Source organism: Neofelis nebulosa, chromosome 4, assembly GCF_028018385.1.
Source record: "Neofelis nebulosa isolate mNeoNeb1 chromosome 4, mNeoNeb1.pri, whole genome shotgun sequence".
Lineage (NCBI taxonomy): Eukaryota > Metazoa > Chordata > Mammalia > Carnivora > Felidae > Neofelis > Neofelis nebulosa.
The window spans coordinates 160,697,565-160,718,125 of NC_080785.1; the positions used below are offsets into that span (position 1 = coordinate 160,697,565).

The window sequence follows — 20,561 nt, forward strand, 5'->3', positions numbered from 1 at the left end:
CTGCACCCTCCCAGATGGGGTGCTGTTTCTAATTTGCAGAAAGGCTCCATGGACGCAGGCAGCCACGTCCTCTTAACCCTTTCTGTGCTGGTGAGCACAGATCTCCAAGGACAAGGCCTGGACGTGGCATTTTCCAAGTCCCTTTGACCACGGGACCGTTCCTCACCCGGACAGGGCCAGTCAGGGTTGTGGTGAGGCTGAATTGTGCAAGTCCAGGGCCGGACCCATGCACACGGACGGGGCCAGTGCTAGCCCATACGGCACCTTTGGGCAAATTTTTTAGGAAGCGCTTCCTCAACAGACTTCACTTCCATCTGTCAGAATGTGGTCGGCATGTACCGAATGATTTTGTTCAAATAAGGTACTTCGTGGCCACCTGCCAAAAAGTTGTCCTCATAAATGCACAAATCTATCATGTCTCCAGTACGAATGGCACCCCTGAGGCACAGAGCCCTTGAGCAGTGCACAACCTGTGCAGCTGTTCAGAGCAGCTCTGCAGACACACACTCCCATGTTCATCCCCACTACACCTTCCCAGCACCACCACCTGTGCTTAAATGCCCCCCCCACCCCAGCACACACGCACTTAGGTGTGTGCCTCCATGACTCCCATACACCCTCCCATCCATCCCCACCAGCCTGGTTTCCCATCCCAACTTGGCGAGGCCTTAGTGGGTGAACTTCGACAGGTCACTTTAAACTGCCAAACCTCAGTTTCCTCATTTGCAAAACGGAGCCAGTAATGACCTCCCTGAGAGGGTTGCCAAGGCCATAGATAAAATCATTTCTAGCCCCTGATAGCCCCCGGGACGCGGTGGGAGAGGTAACTGAGAGCGTTGTCCACACTCCCCCCAGACGAAGGAGGAGGGAGCTCTTCTGGCTTCGTAAGATCACCACAGGAGTCGGGGTCGGAAAATAACGACTATTTCCATCTCGTTGCTGTTTTCTTTTAATGTTTCCCTCCGTTCCCGTTGCTTGTCCCGCTTTCCCCCTCCCCCTGCTCCGCGCCTCCCAGGGTCCTCAAGCACTCCGTGGACGCCACCTTTGAGAACCAGGGCCCCAGCCCCGGGTACCGCATGGAGATGTCCATCTTCTACGTCGTCTACTTCGTGGTGTTCCCCTTCTTCTTCGTCAATATCTTCGTGGCCTTGATCATCATCACCTTCCAGGAGCAGGGGGACAAGATGATGGAGGAATACAGCCTGGAGAAAAATGAGGTGCCGCTTCCCAGTTGCCTCCTTCACTTAAAAATTGACAACTCCCGCCCCCCCCATCGCAGGCACACACACAGGCACACGCGTGCGTCCCGAAAACAGCTTCTGGGGGCATCTGGGGAGGGCGCAGCAGCATCCTCCGGGCAGCATTCCGTCTGTAGGACGGCCCTTCATGGGGTTCTCGGAGGAAAACACACCGAAAGAAGGTGTATGTATCAGTCAGTTCAGACGAGGTTATGCCACAGTAACAAGCATGTCCGGAATCTCAGTGCCAGATGCCCACACAGGGATCGATTGATTTCTTGCCCAGCACCGCACGTCCAGGCGGCTCTGGTCCACGTTACCTTTATTCTGGTTGCTCTCCGAGACACTTCAGATCAAGAAGAGATAATGGCAAACCACTGTGCACTTTCGGGGGCGGGGGGGAATCTGTGCCCGGAAGCGACCCTTCCATCCACCCATCCACATCTCACTGGCCAGAGGAAGTCACACATCTGTGTCTGATGTCCGTGGGGTGGCGAAGTGTAATCTCCCCGAGGGCAGGGTGGTGAATATTTGTGAGTGAAACTCCAGTCCTCCCGAGAGAGCGCAGATGTGGCCCTTGGCTCTTCTAGAACCGTCCAAGCTCAGCCAGGTGGAGGACCTGGGAATGCATCCTTCCTCTGCTCTGTTGGCCCCTCACACTGAATGGCCATTATCCCTCCGTCCTTCGAAGGGAAGGAGGAAACGAAGCAAAGAGCTCAGTAGGAAAGAACGGTTAGGTTCGGGTTTGGCCCGCTTGGCAGCTGTGCTGCCTCAGGCAAGTGACTCAGCCTCTCTGAGCCTGCAAAGTAGGGTTGCTGATGGCGTCCCACGTGGGCAGATGACGACTTCTTAGGGAACCGCGGGTGTTGGCAGGAGGAAGCGGGCGTGAAGACCCAACGGGCGTGAGGAATCCTGGCTGGGGGCAGGCTCGGCTGACGTGCCCGAGGGCCGGGGGGGGGGGGGGTGGGGGGTGCCCCGTGTCCAGCCGCCGGCCTCTCTCCCGCAGAGGGCCTGCATCGATTTCGCCATCAGTGCCAAACCGCTGACCCGACACATGCCCCAGAACAAGCAAAGTTTCCAGTATCGCATGTGGCAGTTCGTGGTGTCCCCGCCTTTCGAGTACACCATCATGGCCATGATCGCCCTCAACACCATCGTGCTCATGATGAAGGTGAGCCCCCAGCACCGCCCACACTGCCCACGGCCACCCGTCCCCCCCCCCCCCCAGCAGAGCGGAGCCGCCTGCCGCGAGTCTCCCAGACCGAGCCCCTTCTGACGTCACCTGCGGGGACCTTCCTCCAGGAAGCCCTCCCTGGCCTCCCGCAGCGGCACGAGGCACCCATCTAGCGGTTCTCCCGCGGGCCGTAATGTCGGTGTTGGGTTGCCCGGCCGTCTGCCCCACCGGCCTGTGAGCTCCACAGGGGCCAGGCAAGTCCCGCTCAGCCCTGAATTCCTGGGGTTTGGCACATCCCTGGGCGTGAGGGAACAGGAGGTCCTCAAGAAACGTGCGATGGGTGAAATGAGAAAGGAGGGGCAGGTAAGGACCTTGCAACCCTTGGGGCCGCGGAGTCCCTTCCGGGTGAAAAGCCAGGACCTTGCACCCTGTGGTCTAAAGACCCAAGGGCAGGATTTAAGCCCAACTCCGCTGTTTGACTTAGCATTTAACTTGGCGCCAGGGGCCAGCAACTATCAGGCGTCAGTTTCCCCGTCAATGAAACGAGGACAATAATAACGGCACCTTCCTCCCGACCTCGAGCGGGGGTGAGGATTGAATGAGGAAGTCCAGGCAAAGACACGGGCACATGTCTCGGCACTTTGAAAACACTCGGTCCCTAGGCTGCCAACTTTTGAATTGGCAAAAAAGCAGTGCGTGCGTTTGCTTGAAATGCTTCTCCGCAGGCAAGCTCTTTTCTCTTTCCATCGTTATAATCCTTAAACGGTTCCAAACAGACAGAAAGGAATAGTACAGCACAGCGCTTCTCGAAATGCAGTGCGTTCACGGATCATCTAGGGATCTTGGTAAAATGTGGATTCTCACCCAGCAGATCCGGGGTGGGGCCCCAGGATGCAGCAATCCCCGGGATTGCTGCGGGTCCCTGAATACCCGGTCTCTGTCACCCAGAGGTGCCCATTTGGAACACGCTCTGTGCTGGCTTCATCTGTTCTCTCTCTCTCTCTCTCTCTCTCTCTCTCTCTCTCTTTCTTGTGATTGTCATTGTTGTGAGGTGAAATTCACATAACATAAAATTAACCAGTTCAAGCGCACCTGGGGGGCTCAGTCGGTCAAGCATCTGACTCTTGACCTCAACTCAGGGTTGGGAGTTAAAGCCCCAAGGCGGGCTTCCGAGTCCAGCATGGAGCCTCCTTAAAAAAAAAAAAAAAAAATTTAACCATTTAAAAGTGTGCAATTCAAGGGCAGTTTTGTACAGTCACCACCCTGCGCAACCATCACCTCTCCCTACTTCCAGAACATTTTCATCACCCCCAAAGGAGGACCCGTCCCCGTGAGCAGTCACCGCCCCCCATCCCCCTCCCCCAGCCTCCAGCAACTGCCAGTCTGCGTTCTGTCTCTGTGGATCCATCTATTCTGGACATTTCATCTATTTTTTTAATGATTATTTATTTTGAGAGAGAGAGAGAGAGAGAGAGGGCGCTTGCACACGTGAACAGAGGAGGGGCAGAGAGAGGGAGACAGAGGATCCGAAGCAGGCTCTGCGCTGTGAGCACAGAGCGACCAGGGGCTCGAACCCACACACCCCGAGATCATGACCTGAGCCAAAGTCCAACGCTCAACCAACTGAGCCACCCAGGCGCCCCAATTTCGTCGATTTTTTAAAATTATTTTAATGTTTGTTTATTGTTAATTTTTTTTAACGTTTTTATTTATTTTTGAGATAGAGACAGAGCATGAACGGGGGAGGGGCAGAGAGAGAGGGAGACACAGAATCGGAAGCAGGCTCCAGGCTCCGAGCCGTCAGCACAGAGCCCAACGCGGGGCTCGAACTCATGGACCGCGAGATCATGACCTGAGCCGAAGTCGGACGCTCAACTGACTGAGCCACCCAGGCGCCCCAATGTTTATTTATTTTTGAGAGAGAGACAGAGTGCAAGCAGGGGAGGGGCAGAGAGAGAGGGAGACACAGAATCTGAAACACGTTCCAGTCTCTGAGCTGTCAGTACAGAGCCTGACACGGGGCTCGAACCCACGAACCGTGAGATCGTGACCTGAGCTGAAGTTGGACACTTAACCCGACTGAGCCACCCAGGCGCCCCAATTATTTTAAAGATACCACAATATTTTGACCTTAAATTCTTCGGTATGTATTTCTAATAAATAAGAAAAAAAAAACAAATAAGAAATTTTCCTATATATTCTTTTCTTTTTCCTATATATTCTTATGCTTGACAAGATTTCTCTAAGATACGTATTGAATTGTCCCCAAAGTATCTTTTACAGTATGGGTTGTTCTCTGAGCCAAGATCCAAAGGGCTACACATGGCCTCTGGTTGTTGTCTTTTATTTTTTATTAATTTTTTCATGTTTATTTTTAAGAGAGAGGGAGAAAGACAGAGTACAAATGCGGGGGTGCACAGAGAGAGAGGGAGACACAGGATCCGAAGCAGGCTCCAGGCTCTGAGCTGTCAGCACAGAGCCCGACGGGGGGCTCGAACCCACAAATCATGAGGTACTGACCTGAGTCAAAGTCACATGCTTAACCCACTGAGCCACCCAGGCGCCCCTGTTTGTTGTCTTTTAAATCACTGTCTTCCCCATACCGTTTTTTTTTTTTTTCTTGCCCCATGCTGTTGACTTTTTGAGGAAACCAGCTAAGTTGAATGAAAACTGTCCCACCTCTGGGTGCGTTAGTCTCCTCGTGGGGTATTGTGACTTCTCCCACCTGCCGTGTCTCCTGTAACCTGGTCCTCAGGGCTGAAGGTTATAAATTTGAATATAATTAAATAGTCTGGGCAAGAAGACTTCATAAGGAAGTCTTAGAGTAGCAGTTATCTCTGGGGCAGGTTACTGACTGGGAAAGGGTGCAAGGAAACTTTTGGGGGTGCTGGAAGTGTTCTGGGGGGCAGTCTCATGGGAGTGCACAGCTAAGGATTAAAAAGGGGGGGGCGCTGCGCCTGGGTGGCTCAGTGGGTTAAGCCTCGTACTCTTGGTTTCGGCACAGGTCGTGATCACACGGTTCGTGGATTCAAGCCCCACATCGGGCTCTGCCCTAACAGTGCTTGGGATTCTCTCTCTCCCTCACTCTGTCCCTGCCCTTCCCCTGTTCTTGTGCTGCTGCTCTCTCTCAAAATAAATACATAAAAGATCTGAAAAAAAAAAAAAAAGAAAATCCCGCATTCCATCCGGAGCCGCATCAAGCAGGCAGTCCTGGAATCTGGGGTGCTAAGGTGGGACTCAAGAAAGTGCTTATTTGGATGTGAAAAGATTAGCCCAGCCCAGGAACAGCTGGCCGGGGGGCCTGGGTCACCTCCAACAGCATGTCGGGAAGCCCAGTGTCCAGGTCTCGCCTGCCCCAGGACGGGACAGTCACAGAGCCGCCTCCCCAGCTCCCCCCCCTGCCCGCTGACCCCAACGTCCTTCCTCCTCTCTACTCCAGTTCTACGGGGCCTCGGTTGCTTATGAAAACGCTTTGAGGGTATTCAACATCGTCTTCACCTCCCTCTTCTCTCTGGAATGTCTGCTGAAAGTCATGGCTTTCGGGATTCTGGTAAGTACGGCCTTGGGGCTAGAGCCGTGCATCGGGGATGGTGGGTGATGATCTCCCCAACCCCAGCGGCAGCTTGAGCATCCCTCCAGTGCCCACAGACCCTTGTTAGCCATTCCTGCGCCTGCCAGATAACAGCAAGGAGACCCAGCCCTTGCCAGGCGCATGCACCTGCCGTCATTCCTCAGAGCGATCCAAACTGGGGGGCGGGGGTGGGGGGGCGGCGATTGCCATCCAGTTTAAGGAAACTGAGATCCGGACCGGGCCGAGTCCGTGGTGTCCCAGCCGTTCTAACCACAATCCACAGTCAGGCGTACCTTTTGCGAGGGAGGCAGCACCCAGACGCGCAAATAGACAACCGACGTGAAGTTTTCCAGAATCCAAATCCTGTCTCTGCCTTCGGCACGGGCTCTTCCACTGATGGCGGAGCTTTTCTTTTCTAAATGCAGTTGGTCACCCGCTAGCCTGTCTTCATCTCCGACTAATGCAAGTGGTCTTAACCTGAAGCCCACTGATCCGTGGGTGCAGGGGAAGGGGGGGGCGGGGGGGGGAGGCTATGAACTTAGACGTGAGCAAATCACGTCTCTAGTTTTCACAAGCCGCTAACTGGACGTTAACATTTCCTTCCATCTTGAAGGCAGACCAACCCCTGCAGTGTGACCAGTACTCTCTGTGTCACCGATAAAAATCAGATCTTTCCGTAGCGCATGACAGAGGCAGCAGGTTCCTCCAAATTTTTGTTCGTGTTCAGCCTTGCTTCGGACGCCGGTGACCGTCAAACCTACCGCCAGAAATTATTTCATGTTAATGAAGAAATGCGTTAATCATTAGATCACCGTTTAAAAATAGTTTTTGATAATTGTATTTCGGCGTAACAGGTGCCCTTGCAATCCTGGGTATTTTATTTTATGCATTTACAAAGCTTCCTCTGAGAAGGTCTTCCCAGGAGGCCAGGGAGGTTCACAGCCCCCCCCCCAAAAAAAAAAGCCAAGAAGGCCTGAACTGAACTGATGGGTTGTGTGATGGGACCTTCTAGAAGGTCCCCCGTGAGTGGCCAAGCTCAGACTTAGAACAGGATGCTCCCCTCTTGCCCACCCACTTTGTCCACCTCTCTGAGGAGAGTGGCCCACAGCCTGTGGCCTCGCCAGGCTGTCAGCGAGGTGGAGGCTGGATTCCCAAGGTGCAAAGGGTGTTAGTTTGGACACCAGAGAGGCCTCGATTCAACTCACATCCGGGCTGTGTCACCTCACCTCTCCATCGCGAGGGCTCGTCCTCTGCCTCTTCCTCAGAAGAGCCCTTGCGAACCCCAGTGTGCCTGAAGGCTGAGGGTGAGGGCTGGCATGGAGTGAGCGCCCCATAAATGCCAGGAAGGGTCGCCATGAGGCCTTAAAATTGAATGATCCCCCAGAGCCAGCCCCGGAAGTTCAGGCTCACTTGGTCAGGTGGGAGCCCCAGAATCCATATCTTTTTTTTTTTTTAATTTTTTTTAACATTTATTTATTTTTGAGACAGAGAGAGACAGAGCATGAACGGGGGGAGGGGCAGAGAGAGAGGGAGACACAGAATCGGAAGCAGGCTCCAGGCTCTGAGCCATCCGCCCAGAGCCCGACGCGGGGCTCGAACTCACAGAGTGTGAGATCGTGACCTGAGCTGAAGTCGGACGCTTAACCGACTGAGCCACCCAGGCGCCCCTGAATCCGTATCTTTAATGAGTGCCCCAAGGGGAGTCCAAGATACATCTAGTGTTGAACACCAGGCAGAAAGGGGAGGCACCCCACAGCCAGGGCAAGGGTACTGACTCTGCATTTCGGTCCTGGGGATGCCACCAGGATGGGTCACAGAACACGTATGGGGGGGGCAGCAATCAGGCTCTGGCATGCCCGTATCAGGGTGCAAACCCCTTTCTAGCTGCGTGGCCTCAAGCAAGGCACATGGCCTTTTTCTCCTGTTTCCACATCTACAAAACAGGAGTACCGTGCACCCGGCCTCCCAGGGCGGAGGGGAGCGTGGTGTAGGTTCAGACGCGGGACCTGCCCAGCCCAGTTGTGCTGTACGGTTTTTGTAACCCCCGTCGATCTTCTGGTAAATGAAGCGGCTTAGGGCTCCACCCTCCCCACCCCCGACCATCCCCCAGCGGCCTGCGTGGAGCCGCCCCCTCTGGTTTGGGTGAAGTTCACCATGTGCAGTTTAGGCAATGGGGTGGGAGGGAGGGACCCTTGTCGTCCAGGGGCTAAGACCTATGGCCAGACGCCTAGAAAGTCGCCTTCATTTGGACTCCCCCCAGAAGCACAGCCTGAGATCAGGACTGAGTGCGAGGAATTTATCTGGAAACCCAGGGAACTCAGTGTGGGGGAGAGGAGTGAGGCAGGAGCCAGAAGGCAGCCAGTACAAGCATGTTATGGAGCCAGTTCCACAGTTCCCTTGAGGACCAGCAGGAGGCAGCAGAGAGCGGATACTGCAGCGGCTTTCCACCTGAGGGGAGAGCCGGGGCATTTATCCTCCAAGGCCCATCAGTCATAATCAAGGGCTGCTCCCAGGGGGAGCCGTTTAATTTGCAACCAGAGAAAGACCCTGGGCAGAGCAACCGAAGGTGTGTAGGGGAAATATGAGGGGATATGGGCAGGGCCCCAGCAGCATCTGCCAAAATACCAAAAGTGCCAGTGGAACATGAATTCCTTTTAGATGATTAGGAAACAGCCTCCATTCATTGAGCACCTGCTGTATAACCAAATTCCACCCCCCGGCTTCACATTCATTATCTGATTGCTGTTATACCCCTGTCTTCCAGAAGAGGGCTCCAAGGCCCAACCAGTCCCAACTCCGAGAACCTTTCGTTCCTACGCGCTGAAAATAGTTTGAGCCGGGAAAGCACAGCTCCAAAGCCTGAGTCCTTCTCTGTGAGGCAGAGGGGCTGCCTCAGGGCCAGACGCTCAGGGGAGGAACAGACCAATCAGAAGGGGACCTGCGAGCCCCAAGCTGGTCCCCGCTTTGTGAGGGTGCTGAGAAAGCCTGCGTTAGGTGTGGGTCCCACTGAGCCTGGAGGGGAGGGCTGTCTGTTTGAACCAGACCCTTGGATTCAGGCAGAGGTGCTGCTCGGCGTGGGCTCAAACGGTGTGGAATGTTTTCACAAATACTCCTCTGCGCAAAACCTGTTGGCTGTAACTAGACACAGGCGGCCCCATCCAACCGCAAGGGGACCAGAAAGTGCAGCCTGGCACGTGCCCCGAAGGCGTTTCATGCCCCTGTTACCTTTCCCCTCCTTCAGATTAGGAAGTGGAAGAAATGAGAGGTTAAGTCACTGGCCCACAGCCATACAGCAGGATGGTAACAAAGCTGGGATTCGAACCCACAGTCCAGTGTCTTAGCGAGCAGGTGTGGTCTTGAACACAAACCCTAGACTCGAGCTGAGTTCAGTCCTGACCCTTCACCTCTGTGCTGCTCACCTCAGAAGGTGAGCGGCATCCCCCTCCGAGCTCCCGTCGCCTCGGGTAAAGCGGGTGACAATCCTTTGCTCTGAGGGTCCATGTGAGGATCCCAGTGACATTGTTTATAAACCATCTCGGGTCTCAGGGAGCCCTCAGATATGTCAGAGAGACAGGCAAGCCCAAAGGACAGCCCTCGTGCTCCAGCAGAGCGACACCGGGCCTTGGAGGCGCCCCCTGGGGGCCAGGAGAGCCATGGGGGTCCCAGGGAGGGGGACTCAGAGCAGGTGATATTAAGCAGCCCATACAGCAGCACTTTGCTATTTGAATGACCACGCGTGTTGTGGGCACTCGGGCTGATCAGCAGCCGTGCCCCTAATGCACCCCGGGGCCGGCCGTGGCAGCCGGGCGTGGAGCCCTGTGTTGGCATCTCTGTCTTGTGGGTCCCCATTCTAGAATTATTTTCGTGATGCCTGGAACATCTTCGACTTTGTGACTGTTCTGGGCAGCATCACTGACATCCTCGTGACTGAGTTTGGGGTAAGTTTCCCACCAGCTTCTCTCTGGATAGCTCCCGGCTGGGCGGAGAATGGGTGGCTGGGGGTGGGGGGGAACCTTCCAAAAGCAGCGGTCCCAAAAGCCACACCTGACTCGGGCCAGCACTTGACTGTGACCAAAGAGGGAGAAGCGGGGACCCCAGGGGCAAGGGCAGCCCCTCGGGAGGGCGGCTCAGGGAGACGGGGGGAGCCCAAAGCCACAGCTGTGGGGCCAGCACTGCAGTGTGAACTTTCCTGCATCTCGCCTGTTGACCACTGAATCAATAATATGGATGAGTGCACTGAGATAATTAAAGGATCCCAAGGCTGAGCCCTACCCCCAAACCCCACACAGTGTTGGGGACCCAGAAAGAACCAGCTTCAAGTCCGTTCTGTTTGAACTAACCATCTTCTGGTTCGTGGAAGGAGGTTGAGGAGGGAGCCGTGGCCCTGGAGCCAACAGGGGATCCCACTCCTAGGTCCCCAGGATGTCCACCCTCTTCTGTCCCCAGGCTTGGGAGGCTTGCAGCTTGGGGAGGGGGGCGGTCCCTAGACCTCCGTGGTGGCCCCATAGGCCACATCATCCTTCCCCCCATCTGAGAGACTCAGGGCCCCAGAGCTCCTATCTCAGATACCCTCTTTGGCCATTTTCGAGTAAGCCCAGGCCTGGGAGCCCTCAGGAAACTGGTGGGGAGGGTAGGAAATCCTCATAAGGGGAGCAAAAAGGGCAAAGACTGTTGAAGCCAGGGGTGGGAAGGGATATCAACCTCATCAAAATAGCAGTAAAAATAATGGCCGACTTAGTTGCGTGGCAGGCACAGTGCCAAGCGATTCACGTGGATCAGTTCGTGGTACAGGTCAGGGGGTCAGTAGATAAAAGGATTCCTTTGGGAGGGTTTAACTGAAGGGATTGGAAAGCAGAGACTACTCACAGAGAGGAGGGGAAGAGGGCCGACCAGGATGGGAAAGCGCGGGGCTCCCAGCCACCGTGAGGAGCTGTCACCTGCCCAGGTGCTGAAGCGGGGAGGAAATCTGAGCTGGGGTGGGGAGGGGCCGCCCAGCAGGAGCCGTGGACCTGCGGGGACACAGCCTGTGCCCGAGAGGAAGGCCAGAGCAGGCTCAGGGCATCAGGGGAGAGATACCCAAGCCCATCTCTCCCCCCGCCCTCCATCTCCTGCCAGTGCTTCCCGTTGGCCAAGCCTAGCCAGAAGGGAGCCAGAAGGCCAGGGAGCAGGGGGTGGGGGAGGTGCTCAGAACAAGCAGAGAAAAGTGGAGAATACACGTGGTTGGGCTGTGGCCCCATTTCACAGATGAGGAAGCTAGTGCCCAGTGCTCGGGGAAGCGAGGGACCTGCCCAAGGTCGTGCACGCACCCAGACCTGGTAACTCCTGAGGCTCACCGGTGGCCCTGGGACGGCCCATTAGAGCCCCCAGCAGAAAGGGATCGATGGGCCCATTCTCCCATCCTGGGAGGCCGACGGGACGAAAGAGCTACACAGAAACGGAGGCCACTCTCTGATGTGTCCCCTGAGACCCCCCCTCCCGAGTGGTGTCCTGGCCATACTTCTTTGCCCTGAGCTCCACTGAGCCAGAAATTCTCCCTTCCCTTCGTCCCATCCCTAACACCTTCCTCTAGGGAGGTCAGCGGGGGTATCCCCGACCTGGGCCCCGTGCTCATCTTCTGTCCTGAGTCTCTAAGAGGTCCAGAGCTCCGACTGGCAATCATCCAGCTGAGCACAAGACAGCTTTGAACCAGTACGAGAGGTTGGAAGGGTGGCCCCGCACCCCCCGCAGAGCACGTGGAGGGAGTTGGTTGAAACCTCCAGTGGCCGGGAGTAAGCGGTCCATAGGGCTGGACCCCCGAGGCCCGGGCTCTGGACTGGCAGGACAGGGAAGGGCATCAGGGCTATTCAGTGAGTCGAACAGCCCGCCCCACGAGCTGTTTGACTTTGCCAGCCTACGTCACCTCTGCTCCTGTAGCGTGGGGATAACTGGTGTAATTAACCTCCCTGGGTCCTTGCCAGCTTCACGTTCACACACGCATCCGGTAGGCACTCATTGAGCGCCTGCTGTGTGCCAGGCACTGTTGTAGGTGCTGGAGACCGTGAGCAAAGCCAGACCAGATAAGAACGCCCGCCCCCACAGGGCTGGCATTCTAGGGAAGGAGCTGGCAACCTTTAACACGCGTGAGCGAGCCGCGTGAAGGGTTTGGCACAGAACCTGCCAGGAAATAGATCGTTCACAAATGGCGGCTGTTATTCTTACTGCTACAGCTGTTGCTATTATTACCGGGAGCGTCCTTGGGTCTGCAGTGGGCCTTCCACTGTACTTGGGTTTGCCAGTCACCTCCCCCACCCCAGCCCCCGGGGCCCTGGATCAGAATCATTTGGAGGGGAAGGTGGAGGCTGGGTGTGTGGACCCTTTGAGGATGTTATGCTCCTCCCAACCTGGGCTGAGGGGAGGCCTGCCCTGCGGGGCAAGGAGCCCACAGCCACCCCTTTCTGCCTCCCAGGTAAGCCCGCCAGGTTCAGGCCAGAACCCCGCCAGGCTGAGGCAGGGGGCGCCAGACGCTTGGGAGGGCAGATCCCCCGGGTGGTGCGGGAGGGGGAAGGGCTGGAGGCCCACTGGGCCTCAGCTGCCGCCCCCTAGTGGCCGGGTGACGGGGGTTTGCCCTGCGTGCGATGGTTAATGACTGTTTCTTGTCTTGTCTCTTTTCATGCCTGCTCTTTAAACTGTATATTGGCACAACGCCGTCTGAAAAACTCATCCAATCAAAATGCACTATGAAATTCATTTGTTCATCCATGACATGGTCTGTGTGTTCATACACCAATGACTATCTCCCAACCCACCACCCCCACTCCCCGCCCGGGAACCGAAACCCATTGGTGTTTTGGCACTGGTTACAAATCAACCTAAAAAACGCTGAACACGCCTCCCCAACTGCCCCCGCCCGCCCGCTCCCCCTCCATCTTCAACATCTGCATCTAGAATCCGGTTGGTCTTACTTCTTTCTGAAGTCTAAATGCCTTACATTAACTGTGAACGCATCTTCTCGTACCAGCACGGCACGTCCCGCCCTGGGCTTTCTGGACTTGGGTTGCCTGATGCATCCCGCCCTCCCCCAGCACCCCTACCCCATCTTGTCTGTCCGTCTCCCCAGCCCACCCCCCTCCCTCCTCCTTCCTGCAGTCTCTCTCTCTCTCTCTCTCTCTCTCTCTCTCTCTCTCTCTCTCTCGTTTTTACTGGGCTCTGAGTTGGGGTTTTCTGTGTGGGTTGGTTTGCGTCTTTTGCAAAGCAAAGGGTTTGCTCCAGCAGGACTCATCAGCTGGGTGGGCCTCCCGCCCCATCCCGTACACGCGTCCCTACACGCCGAGCCCCTGCAACACCCAGACATCGCTCCTGTCCCCCTCTGATCAGCTCCATGGGGCCTGGGCCCCGGGAAACTCCAGGCCCGTGGGTGTGACTTTCTAGAGATGTGAATCTCCCAAGTCCAAGGAGGTCGGAGGGCCGGACAGCAGGCAGGCAAACACTCCCAGACAAGGGAAACACGTAAGGGCCAGGACTCGGGCCGGCCAGACGAGACCCTCTCCTGGAGCCCTGGCTTCACGTGCTCACATAACCGCCCCCATACACACAGTCACAGCACAGGTGCCCTCGCCCCTTTCCCACATGCGCCCTCTCTCTCCCTTCCTCTCTTGTTCTTGTGCTCCTCCTCTCTCTCCTCTGCCCACGACACACACACACACACACACACACACACGCACACCTGTCCCTCCCTGTTACATCCATCCAGCCTGCCCCCCGCATGCCCTGTCACAGCACACTCCATCTCCACCTCTGTCACCTCACGGATTCGGCTCCTTGCTCACTTCTCATTCTGGTACCTTCCATCTGCCTCCGCCCCACGCCCGCCACCTCAGAGCCCCGTTGAAGGACTCCCGGAACGGCATCTCTGCGCCAGGACCCCTCCCCACCCCCAACCAGTACCACATGCAGTCATCCGCCAAACAAACGTTGAAGGATTGCAAATTGGGTGCCCCAAGTGGAGTTCCGGGCTGAAGCGGGTGGGAAAGCTGGGCATTGGTCGAATAGGCACTCAGAGCCACCTGAAGTTATAACTGGGTCCGGAGCTAAAGAATGAGCAGTGTTAACAAGGCAAAAGAGCGGGGGGAAGGGCATTTGAGGCCCAGAACAGCACGGGCAAAGGCCCTGTGTCAAGAGGAATCATGCAGGGGTCGGGGTCTGCAAGTTGAGGGGGTGTGGCTGGAGCAAAGAGAGGGAAGGAAGGCTGACCCAGGGAAAGTGAAGAGGGCGGAAGGGGATAAGCCCCTGGGGCCTAGCGGAAGCCGGGGAGCATTTAGAGCAGGGGTAGCATTGGAAGTGTGATTAGACAGGATGGCGAGGCTGGGAGGCAGCAGCCGGTGGCCGGGGCGGCGGGGTGGGGGTGGGGGTGGGGGGCGGTAGGGGAGGTGCTGGGCCGCAAGGGGGAATCCCCAGCGAGAAGGGACTGGCCATCTGAGCAGGGGCTTCTCCGGGACCCAGGGATGGGTTGGGTCTGGACTGGGGGAGGAAGGTACCTGGAGAGATCGGAGTCTGGCTTGAACTGGGAGATAGAATCTAGGGAATGCCAGAAGAGGAGCAGGTTAGGAGAAGAGAACAGGTGTAGAGCACAGCCGTGGCGGGTCTGAGGTCCCTTTAAGAGCACCCTGGAAGAAGTCAGGCCAGGCGAGTGGTTATGGGGTCTGGAGCTCAGAGGCAAAGTCTGCTGAGATGGGGGCTGCCGGGGGCAGGATTTCTCTGGAGCCCTCAGGTGGCTGGTTCCCATGTCTTTCTGAGCTCTCGCGCCCCTGAGCACCACAAGCCTTCCGGGGCCTGCATCCCACCCCAATCGCCCTTGAACCAGGAAGCACAGGGCAGCCTTGAAGGACAGCATAGCTGCTCCTTCGGGGCTTGTGGATGGAAAAGCGGGAGCTAGGAAGAGGGAAGTCGCCAGTTCTGCGAGCACTTGAAGGACTCGATGCAGAACCAAGAAGAGATGGAGGGCAGATGAGTTCCTTCCCCTACCCTGTCACCGGGACCTCTGTCATCTCCACCCCCTACCTCCCCCATGTGTCTCCTCCCTCAGCTCCAAGAAGGGCAGCATGTTCTCTGCACGCGTCTCCCTGCAACACCCCCTTGCTTCTCCCGCATGGTGACAGGCTCCCCCCTGCTCTACCCTGAGCCCCCGGAGGCTGCTCCAGGGCCCGCCTGCTTTTGCATGCTGGGCAGAGTCCCCATGTTATGACCCGCCCCGTGAAGGGATGGCTTGTACTCTGGGGATGGTCGGGAGGGGCTGGGGACACCTGGGCCATCGGCCCCGTCCCCAGGTAGAGCTGGGTGGCCAGGCAGGGCTGGGTGTCAGGTCAGCTGGCCACCGGGGGTGACCCTCAGCTGAGCTGGGTGTGGGAGCGTATTCGAGGCCCTTGGGACATTCTCACGGTGGTTGGGCCCAGTATGGTCAAGGTAGGATCTCCCAGCCCCCACCCCTGTCCTAGAGGCCTAAGGACCAACTGATGTGTCCCCAGAGGCATCCTAGACTTGGCCAGCAAATCCAGAGGCCTCTTGGAGCCCCAGAAATTTCTCGGACCCCCATCCCTGCCTCTCAGCTCCCAGGCCCGGAGCTAGGGCAAGATACAGTAACTGGGAAGGATCCTGGAGGATCCTGGAGGGCACGTGTGGCCTGTTTCAGGGGGCCAGCCACATCTGAGCCCCAGCTAACTTTTGCCAACCCGGAAGCAGGTCCAGGGTTGCCAGCAAGTCAGATTTGGGGGAGAAGTCAGACTTTTAAACACTGGCAACTATTTTTCATCGAAACAAAACAAGCTGCCGAGGCCCGACAAGACAGCTCCGTCAGCCAGATGTGGTCCATTTGTGACTTTGAGCTTCCTGCCCCCCACCCAGTGGCGACCCTGAGGCCCCAGCAGGCACGCCCCCCCCCCCCCCCGGGGCGGCCAGCCAGCGCCCCGTCTCGGCCTGGTCTCTTCGCTCCCCTCCTAGTTGGCTGCCCCCTTCCCTGGGAAGTTCTCCCGGTGGCTGGGCGGGAGGAGGGAGAGGCAGTGACTAGACAGGGGGCCCGTGAGCTGAGGCAGGGTCCACCCAGGGAGGTCCTGGGGGCAGGGACGGCCCCACCTCCAGCCCCGGCCCCTCGGTGGGCCTGGGCTGTTTGCCAGCTCACCCACCCACGGGCGCTGCGTACTTCCTGCTTCCCGCAGGCCTGGTCCCGAGCTACTCCACCCAGCCCCAGAAGCTGAGAAGCCATCCCTGAGAGGGGGGAAAAGGGCCCCAAATGCATCTTCTCGACTCAGCGGGCAGCGAGGACTCGCCCTGCAGCCGACCAGCCCCAGCTCCCTCCCGTCCTCCCCATTCCCGCTCGCCAAGGGGGTAAGAAAAGATGCTCTTTTGCTTCTCCGATTGGCTCAAGCCGCTGCTCCTCTTGGCCGTGGGGTGAGGTCAGGGCGGGCAGGAGCGGGTGGGCAGCTCTACAGGGCAGGGCAGGGCAGGTGCCCGTTGAGTCCCACGACAGATGCATTTCTGGCCCGGAGCGTAACATGCCCTGGGAACCCGCACATGTCCGCCAGGCCTGAGCGTGCTGGCTACCCCCACCCCGCCCTGGTGTTTGTGCATCGTACACGTGTGATGGATTCGGCAACTTGACCCGCTTGTGTCCTATCGTCTCAGTGCATTTGGTTGTTGGGAGAAACAAAAACCATCTCGATTTTTTTCCTGATTGGATGATTCGGATATATTTTCTTTTCCTTGTTCTTTTGTTATTTCTTCCCCACCCCCACCCCACCCGGTTCCTTTCTCTTCCTTCCTTTTTCTTTCCTTTTCCCCATTGCGGGTGGGGCTGGCCGGGAGGGTTTATGCTTTTGAGTTGCCTCTTCCTTCCTCCCACCCTATCCCCCCCCCCACCACCACCTCCCAAACTTTGTTCCCTTTTCGACGTTTTTTCCTCCACACCATTGCATTAAGTAGTGCTTTCTCTCCCTCCTTATTTGGGGTCTGGCTTGCTTTTCCTGTTGGTTGGCTTCATGTAGGGGCCTCTGTGAGTGGTGACGGCTCTGAGCCCCTGGGGGTGGGTGGATGGTCACCCTGTTTCTCTCCATCTCCCCAGAATAACTTCATCAACTTGAGTTTCCTCCGCCTCTTCCGAGCTGCCCGGCTCATCAAACTCCTCCGACAGGGTTACACCATCCGAATTCTTCTCTGGACCTTTGTGCAGTCCTTCAAGGTGAGCCCCTGAAGCCAGCCTGGGGCTGAGAAGATCATACCCCCCATCCCTGCTCTGGCTGAGAGTACAAATCGGGTGGAAATGCGTGTGTGGTGTACTTTGTTGAGAGTCTGTTTCTCTAGGCTGCCTGCTCCTGGGGCGGCTGGAGAGCTCCAAGGGGAATCCCCCTGATACCCTGCCACCATGGCCTCAAAGAGGCCCACCAAAGGGGACCAGCCCTGGCACCACTCTGGCACAGCCTGGGACCGCCCAACCCTGTGGGGTGGCTCTCTGGGACAAGGGAGGGAAATGGTGTGGCCGAGAGGCGACCCCCCCCTGCCCGCACTCTCCTTCATTGCCTTCCTTCCCACCAGGCCTTGCCTTATGTCTGTCTGCTGATCGCCATGCTTTTCTTTATCTACGCCATCATCGGGATGCAGGTGAGTGCCCACCCCTAATGTTCCCAGAGCCCTCCCTGGGACGGCCACCGTCCTCAGGCCGGGCGGGTCAGGGGGACCCAGTTTGGAGAGACCGCCATGGCGATTGAGTGGGGTTTCCCTGGAGCCGTTGAGGGCATGGCTGCCCCCGGTCATCACGCTCCGATTCCCCAGGTGTTTGGCAACATCGGCATCGACGTGGAGGATGAGGACAGTGATGAGGATGAGTTCCAAATCACTGAGCACAATAACTTTCGGACCTTCTTCCAGGCCCTCATGCTTCTCTTCAGGTGAGAGAGGGGACGCGCTTTCAGCCTCTGCTTCTGGTGGGGGCGTGCCCTCTTCCTCCTCTTCCTGTAGGGGGCGTGTCCTCTTCTGTTCCAGTGAGGGTTGCGGGGGGGGGGGGGGGGGGGGGCCGTGGGGGGGGAGTGGTGGCGGCAGGGACACTGGCTGGGCAGAAGCTGAAGGCCCAGGGACACAAGTGCAGAAGGCATTTTCAGACATTACCTCACTGAATCCTGACCATCCTGTGAGGTGGGGATTCTCGGCAATCCCATCCGACAGGTAAGGAAATTGAGGCTTATAGACCCTGAGGCTTGATTCTTAATCCTGGCTGCACATTAGAGTTCTTTCATTTACTCATCAGAGATTTACTGAGCACCTACTCTGTGCCAGGCATTGCAGAAGGGCCTGGCAACAAAGCAGAAAGAGATAGTCTGTGCCATCCGGATGCTTCTATTCCCATGGGGGAGAAAGGCAATCAGTGAGCTAATGATGGAGAGTGCTAGAAGGGGATAAAAAAGGTTAAGAGGGAAGTGGGCGCAAAAGAACAAATAGTGAGTGATTCTACTTATAGGAGGTGCCTAGAAAGGGCAAATTCACAGAGAGGAAACAGACCAGATATTGCCAGGGGCTCCACAACTGGACAGTGGAGAGCTAATGTTTAACGGATACAAGTTCCCAGTTTGGGAGAGATGAAGATTCCAGACGTGGACAGTGGTGATGGGTGCACAGCATTGTGAATGTACTGAACGCCACTGAACTATACCTTTATTAATAGCTAAAATGATCAATTTTATGTTATACATATTTGGGTACAATAAAAAAAGTTCTAATTTAGCAACAACTAAAGGAGCGGAGGCTGGTAGGTCACGCCTCCCTGGAGGCAGGTGACACGTGGAAGAAATAGCTGACAGAGGAAGCCGTGTGGATATCTGAGGAAGGGCAATCCAGGAAGAAGGTATAGCAAGTGCAAAGGCCCTGAGGCAGGAACGCGGCTGCCATGTTTGGGGACAGCAAGGATCCCAGTGTGCCTGGAACAGAGAGACCTAGGGAGAAGGTAGGAAGAGGTGACTACTGCCTGGAGGGACAGGAGCTCTTAAAACATACCTACATCCCCAGGCCCCACCCCAAACCAATTGAAACGAAGTCTGTGGGAGTGGGGCTTTGGTGCCAGCATTGTTGAAAGGCTCCCCGTGAACTTTAATGCACAGCCAAAGGATGAGAATCACCTCTGTTAGTTCCCGGAGAAAAAAGGTGCTTTACCTTGGACTTGAACTCACGCCAGTCCAACCCAGAGCCCAGTGCTCGGCCTCCCTGGGGGGGTATTAGTGTCCAGAACTGGGTGCCCAGGTCCCTGATGCCCCCTCTCTGTTCTCAGGAGTGCCACCGGGGAGGCTTGGCACAACATCATGCTTTCCTGCCTCAGTGGGAAGCCGTGTGATAAGAACTCTGGCATCCTGACTCCCGAGTGTGGCAATGAATTTGCTTACTTCTACTTCGTTTCCTTCATCTTCCTGTGCTCGTTTCTGGTGAGTCTGTGGACATGTGAGGGTGGGCTTCCTCACCTGGCTCCCACTCAGGGGCACGGGTTTCTCTAGAACATGGCTGTGCGGCAGATTTGCTCCCTCCGAAGCGTCTCTGAGCCCGCTGGGGATTAGGTTAACCGGGGTTTCTCGACGTCAGCACTGTTGACACTTGGGGCTGGCTCACTCTCTGTCCTGTGTGCTGCGGGGTCTTTAGCAGCATCCCTGGTCTCCACCCCAGTCTCCTGCCAGCTGTTGATCAGCAAATGTGCCTTCAGATATTGACAGTGTTCCCAGGGATAGAGGGGAAGGGCAGAATCTCCCCCACCCGAGAACTGCTGGGTTATACCGAGGGAAAGCCTAGTGGTGCTGAGAGCTGGTCCCCCCGCCAGTCTAGTTACACAGGATGCTAGTTATGTTCTCCCCTCTCCCTGGAGCAGTGAGAAGAACAGAAACCATCTAGGTATTAGGTGTCTTCAGTGGAGGAGATTTAATACAGGGATTGGCTACATGGGGTTGAAAGAGAAATAGAAAACCCCGAAGCCACCAAGAATTACTGGCTGTGGGAGGCAAGGGCTGGGGAATTAAAAGGAAAAGAAGGTGTACTGACCCACCCCGCTGCCCCTGGCACCGCTGAGGGGGTGCCAGCACCGTGGTTGTCCGTTGCCCCTAGACCGTTGCAGACGGTGATGGTTTCCTGCGGCTGCTGTGAAAAAGGACCACAAACTGGGTGGCAACAAAGATTGATCCTCCCACAGTTCTGGAGGCTAAAACCGATCAAGGCGTTGGCAGGGCCCTGCCCCTTCCAAAGACTCTAGGGGAGAATCCTTCCCGGCCTCTTCTAGCTTCTGGTGGCCCCACGCGGTCCTTGGCGTGTGGCCACATCCCTCCAGTCTCTGCCTCTGCCTTCGCATGGCCTCTCCCCTGTGCGTGTGCGTCCAGATTTCTCTCTTTTGGGGGACAGAAGTCAGATGGGATCAAGGGCCCGCCCTGATCCCGTATGACCTGTTCCTAACTTGATGACATCGCAAAAACCCTTTTCCCAAATAAGATTACACTCACAGCTCCCAGGGGTTAGGATTTGAACATGCCTTTTGAGGGGGACACAATTCAACCCACAATATAGGAAAAGGAGTCCCTTCTCCTGTCCT

General features: G+C 56.6%; 1 protein-coding gene across 7 annotated transcripts in view; it reads left to right on the forward strand.

The window, feature by feature from the left end:
* The window catches only part of CACNA1A (calcium voltage-gated channel subunit alpha1 A), a 284,147-nt gene that overhangs the window by 242,068 nt on the left and 21,518 nt on the right, over nucleotides 1-20,561 (forward strand). For all 7 annotated transcript variants that reach the window (XM_058727813.1, XM_058727814.1, XM_058727811.1 and 4 more), the window contains 8 exons: nucleotides 1,016-1,217; nucleotides 2,245-2,409; nucleotides 5,852-5,962; nucleotides 9,838-9,921; nucleotides 17,073-17,189; nucleotides 17,543-17,608; nucleotides 17,780-17,895; nucleotides 19,266-19,416. In XM_058727813.1, coding sequence (XP_058583796.1) covers nucleotides 1,016-1,217; nucleotides 2,245-2,409; nucleotides 5,852-5,962; nucleotides 9,838-9,921; nucleotides 17,073-17,189; nucleotides 17,543-17,608; nucleotides 17,780-17,895; nucleotides 19,266-19,416 — 1,012 coding nt within the window. The remainder of the gene's footprint in view (nucleotides 1-1,015; nucleotides 1,218-2,244; nucleotides 2,410-5,851; nucleotides 5,963-9,837; nucleotides 9,922-17,072; nucleotides 17,190-17,542; nucleotides 17,609-17,779; nucleotides 17,896-19,265; nucleotides 19,417-20,561) is intronic.